General features: G+C 36.1%; 1 protein-coding gene across 1 annotated transcript; it reads right to left on the bottom strand.

Moving 5' to 3' along the window:
* Positions 1-877: 877 nt before the first annotated feature.
* On the bottom strand, positions 878-3,199 carry LOC128233651 (uncharacterized). Its single transcript, XM_052947433.1, has 2 exons — positions 3,030-3,199; positions 878-2,712 (listed from the first exon to the last, which is right to left on the bottom strand). The coding sequence occupies exon 2, from the start codon at positions 2,704-2,706 to the stop codon at positions 1,810-1,812; it is 897 nt and encodes a 298-aa protein (XP_052803393.1). The 5' UTR covers positions 2,707-2,712; positions 3,030-3,199; the 3' UTR covers positions 878-1,809.
* Positions 3,200-5,722: the final 2,523 nt, after the last annotated feature.

The raw sequence follows: 5,722 nt of genomic DNA, 5'->3' as shown, positions 1-5,722 counted from the left end.
ACGGTAGACCATATACTTATATGCTGTTACCTAACGTTACCATTTATATCTCGAAAAAGGTTTCAGATACAACTGAACATTACATGCTTTATACCCAAAGAGGGATCACGTCGTTTTACGTTCGAACGGTTTTGGCATGCCATTCAGGTCCGCGCAGCTCTTTAGATGCATTTCTTTATTACAATCGGAAGAAATAAGTGCAAATGAAGTTGTACACAAGTTAATGATGGCAGAATGGGCGGTACTTTTAACACTCCCTTTGAGAAATTATGAATTTCGCAAATGGGTCTTTTCCCGAAGACCGACGGTGTAAGTTAAGTATAACTTATTTATTTTACAACGAATGTGAAACCTTTTATTACAAAATTATATTAGTCACTCTCGTTGGCACGACGTTTCGCGAGAGTGTGGTCTTGTCACATGCAAGCGTAAATGCAAATCTACACGAAGAACTGATAAGAGTATCATGTGCACTCGTCATCAAAAGCATAATCACCTTTCAGACATTAAATCAGCTTTCATAATGCTTCCAATTAACCTATGGGATTTTAATTTGCTCGGAAAATAAATAAACGGGAATATAACCATTGACAGAAATATGCCTTCCAGCGCGAGTAATAGCAATGCTTCTTCCCCTGTATCCTTTGAATAACCTTATCAAACCAAATAAAACTCGACCATTACTTATATGACTTCAAATTCTGTGGTTCACAATGGAACAAAACATTGTCATTCGTTGGTATACACATTCAATACCTTATGCAGCGGCTAACGACGTGGGTATATTTGCAATCGGGGGTGAAGTTGCCGCATAGGCAAACGCAACATACGTAAATACAGTGTACGGGCGCAAATTGAGGATTCAGTAATAGTCAGATTGTGTCATACACTTTTATTGGAAATTTTTAACAAACATTGCATGTCATAGACTAACTGTCTTTGAACAAAGGCATAGTCATAATAAATGACCGCTCGGCGGGTGTATAACATAAATACAACTTAAAATTGAATTTTTTATGAGATAACATTTATATTGTAGACTTTAAGCACATTGTTTGACTTATTCTTTTCATGCATATTTTCATAAAGAAGTATTCAATACATTCTTACAAAAAGATATTATATGCCCTTGAAACATCAAAATATGCGTCACCTTTATCAGTCATATTGATATAACCTGTATTACTATTTATAGCTTTTCGCTTCGTTAAACATATTTATTTATACGTATAGCCTAATCTGGTTTTCCAAATAAAAAACTCATATTAAAAAATGTAAACATTGCACTCAAATCTAAGTAAATTGGTATTTTAAATAATTAAAAAAGTTGATCACTTCAGTTGTTTGTATCTACATATAGAACTCATTAACTATAAAACAACTTAAAAACATATCACAGTACATCACATTCGAAATCCGTTGAAGTTGTTATTAGTATATTATATTCGTCGGTTTTGAATGAATGTTGTCATGAAACGATAACAAAAGCTCATCCGATGTCAATGATGTCAGCATTCATTCATTTACAGATATCCAGTGTTGCTATCATTTAGCATTTTTGCAATTTTCGGAGGTGAGGGCTCGCTTAACTTTCCATTTCATACTCTCGTCATTATCATTTAATGAACTCTTCATTTCAGTACCTTTCGGATGAAACATCCAATGACAAAACTTTAACGTCAGTACTGTTATTTATTTAAACAATTCTCTGTCAAAGTCACATTTGGTCTGCCATTCTTTAAATAAAGAGCATCATATTTCATTCAGTCCAGATCAACCTTTTGCCCAGATGTTTTTGATGCATCACACTTAGCCACCATGGTGCTTTGGTGGTCGCTGCGGAATGTGCACGCTAGTTTCCGTGGGGCAGTGCTTGCGAAGCATTTCCATTGTTATTTGTCGTCCAGTTACCTGCTCGACATCAACGAGCTTCGCTTCTGTAAGCTCCAGTGATTTTGATGCAATGAAGCAATCTGCAACAAGTGCTTCGTTCCGCTGCTGAACAAAGCCGTTCGTGCCACTGCTACATTTAAATACGTTCATCATGAAGAGGTGACGCACATCTCGAAACGACCCCTTTGTCATCGATGGCAGAAAGCCAAACATTTCCATACCTGGCTGGACTTCCGATAGAAACTTTTCTTGACCATCCTTCGATAGCCTTCCTACGATTTCTTTAAGGGATCCATGGTCAATGGTCAGTTCCCCTCCAACTAGAACTGGCTTTCCTGTCGACAATGCCAGACGCTGTGAGAACAAGATCAAGTTCTCGGCAAGAGTCTCGATTTTAACATTAGCTTCGGTGAACATGGTATGCTTCCACGTCACAATCGAAAATTCTTTGACTACCGACTTGTTCCCGGAAGGTGTCAATGACAGAACTTCCACACCAGGACAAACCATGTTGTTCATGTCTAGTCCAGGCAATGGCCCAAATGTGTTGAAACTGACGTTGGGACTTCTCATCCTAACCCTGTTGTTATCAAACAACAGAACTGTCCCGTCGGCAGATGGGACCTTGTATTGTCCATAACCCATCACCGCGTTCATCGACACGGCTTTGTCATCACCTGGCAATAGGCAAATTTCCGGCGCAGAAGCTTCGAGAATTCTCTCTAAGTATGGACTCCTTTGGGCGTTCGGCAAGGAGCTCAGTCCTCTTCGAGACGAATTAAAGCTCACGATAGACAGCTTATCGTGTCCCATTTTTTCCTGTAATATAAGTGCCATTAGGTTATTAGTTTGTCTTCATAATTATAAACAGATACCACATTTAAAGTGTGCTACAGTTCTTGTCACAATGAGGTGTGCAAGTGAAATTTTGGCTTTAATTCTGTGTTCCTTTGTTATTTACAGATTTTACTGAGATCTACAATGAACTCAATTGCAGTAAATAATATTCAATTACCTTTATTATTTTCATTAGAAGTAAATACGGTGTTCATAATTTATGATCAATATATTGTACAATTGCAAATGTCGAGAAAGAAAACACTCAAAAGATATATAAAATTATAAAATATGATTACCTGTTTGTATAATCGTCTGTAAAAAAAATCCAATATTTTCACTGTCAAATATTAAAACGATATTTTTCTGTTATAATTATCAACTGTTATGTCTGCAATTTATGTTCTCGCTCTGCCTCCTCCTCTAAAGATGAGTACGCACGAATTGTGCTCACCGTTAAATAGTCTTTGAATACGTCATTCTGTTCTCGAACATTGCACTGAAAATCTCCTTAGGAAATTCCTTTTGGGAAACCTCTATTTTGCTTCGCAATATATTTCTCCGACGTTAGCCAATTGGACAGTTTCAATCTTTTATGTATTTCTGTTTTGTGGGATCCCAGGATTAGATATCAAATACAATCGTGACATATGATTTTATTAGCATAAATATATCGACGGTTTGGACTTAAATGCCGAATGTTAAAAGTACAATAATATGGTAGTTATGCTGCACTAGGAATACTTAAGTAGGCAGTTTTATATATAACAACTACTAGAACTAGTTAAACCTGTATGGAAATCAAACTAATCGAGGTTTTTAAAAGGTAATGCAAGTAATGCACCGTTACGTACAGTAAGACGGTCTAAATTAAAACATGGAAACAAGGCTCTAGTTTAAGGCGGCCTAAGATCAGTTTTGTGGGTAAATCATTACCAAAAATGAGTAATAATTTTCCAAAGGTCGTTTGATTTCAGGGGCGTAGCTGACTGTACACAAATACGCAGTTGCGTAATAAAAAAATGATTGGTCGATTTTTTGGCAAACAAAAACCCCGAATTTGAAATAAAAACCGAAAGGGGGTAGGGGGTGAAGGGGTAAGGCATTAACCTGCGTTATCCCAAATTGGCCCTAGCTACGCGCCTGGATTTTCAAAAAGTTAAATTTTATTTACGGAATAAATAGATTCGGAATGGAATTTTCGTAATGACCATGATGAATCATCTATAAATAGAAAATCAAGATATATACAACGTCGAACGTGGGCAATAAACCTATACCTAAACCTATGTCCGAGCTATAAAACAACATTATTTAGTCAACGGACAGAATAAACAAATCGATTGATAGTTCCATAGGCACTTGCTGCCGATAATCTACGCATTCTTATACAAAATAACCATTGTTAATTGATATTAAAAAAGCAGATGTTGTGTTTAATGTTAGATTAAAATTAATTTTTGAACCGGTTCTTAAGATTTTCTAATTTAAAAGAGAACTTTTGAAATCCATATTTTAAAAACGAAATCAGTGCATAAAAAGCAACAATCCACATAATTGTAACGATTACTCCATTTTTATATTACCTATAATGGCCTGATTTCAACCTGTTACAACATTCATATTAATGCGTTTGAAGAAACCGTCTCTTTTTATTCAGTTGTAAAACATAAATTAACAGACCTTCCCAATGTGTTAAATAATCAAAAGAAAATGTGCCTTCAATGTAACGTAGCCTGGGATTGAACCCGCGACTTTCCGACTCCGAGACAAATGCTGAACCAAACAACTCCAAAACAACATCTTTAAACGCCAGGTGTAATATAAAATCATAAACCGTAAAGGACTGAACGTGAGGGATTTCTATTTATGTTCACGTTGTAGCGATGGTATGACAATCAAATCGAATGTTAGCCCGGCAGCTCGTATATTCACATTCTTCATTTTGTTATAAAACGCGCTCTACTTCGCAATACTTTGGCGCGTAGTTAACATGTACACTGTGTGGGAATGGACACCGGATATAGCTAAAAAAATGATCAATCGATGAACGTTTGATTTTGACACATGGTCAGTTTTCTATCATTTTTTGTATTTAATGTTGATATATTTAACAAAATCGAAGAGTTTTGAATTACTTGATACTGTGCAATATACGAATATGATGGAAATATGTCTCCTCTTTTGTATAACAGCCCAATTCACTCCGAAAGTTGCATGATCGCTCACAAATGTTCGTTTATGTGGTACGATTTCAAACATAAATCAACAATTTAAAATAAGAATAAAAACTGAATCGGGCGATTTCATTGTAATAACATAATATAGTAATGTGTAAAATATCAATATGATATATTTTGTTGTTACAGATATATTCATACCTATTGATGGCCTGGCAGTGAACTGGGGATAGATGAGGCAAATAAATAACTGCACAGGGGATAGCTATCAAGTGGACTGAGGATAGTAACGATGTATTTAGAATAACGAGACTGTGATAATGATAACGGATATTTATCTATACGCGAGCTCGAAGGAAATTGTTCGATGTTGTCAATATCGAGGGAAGAGAGCAAAAACATGTTGTTGTTTTTTTTTGTATCTGTATGCACTTAAAACTGTTTCATTCATACATATTAGTTAACCATGATGTGTTTTTCACAAGCATCAATATCTAAATATTTGAAATACGGCGGTAATCTGATTTATTGAGAAACACAAAACATATGGCCGTAGAATTTTTTGGTGTTTGCTATTCATATATATAGTATTGCTTTATAAATCAAGTCGGTACGTTTTTGCACACAGAAAGTCACCAGTGGGGAATGAGATATTGTGATCACGTAAAGCTTTTATTCTAGCTTGGGTCGATTTTGGTATTACTTATGCACCAGTCAATTGTAAGCACGGCCCTCCCAGGTCCGGGGAATAGCGGGGACTTTGACTTTCGGTCCAGCAAAGCCCGGGTAAAATCCCCACCCTGCGGGGACGA

This window comes from Mya arenaria, chromosome 5 (genome assembly GCF_026914265.1).
Source record: "Mya arenaria isolate MELC-2E11 chromosome 5, ASM2691426v1".
Classification (NCBI taxonomy): Eukaryota; Metazoa; Mollusca; class Bivalvia; order Myida; family Myidae; genus Mya; species Mya arenaria.
The sequence above is the reverse complement of the archived record's forward strand: the minus strand, read 5'-3'. Positions and strand labels throughout refer to the sequence as shown.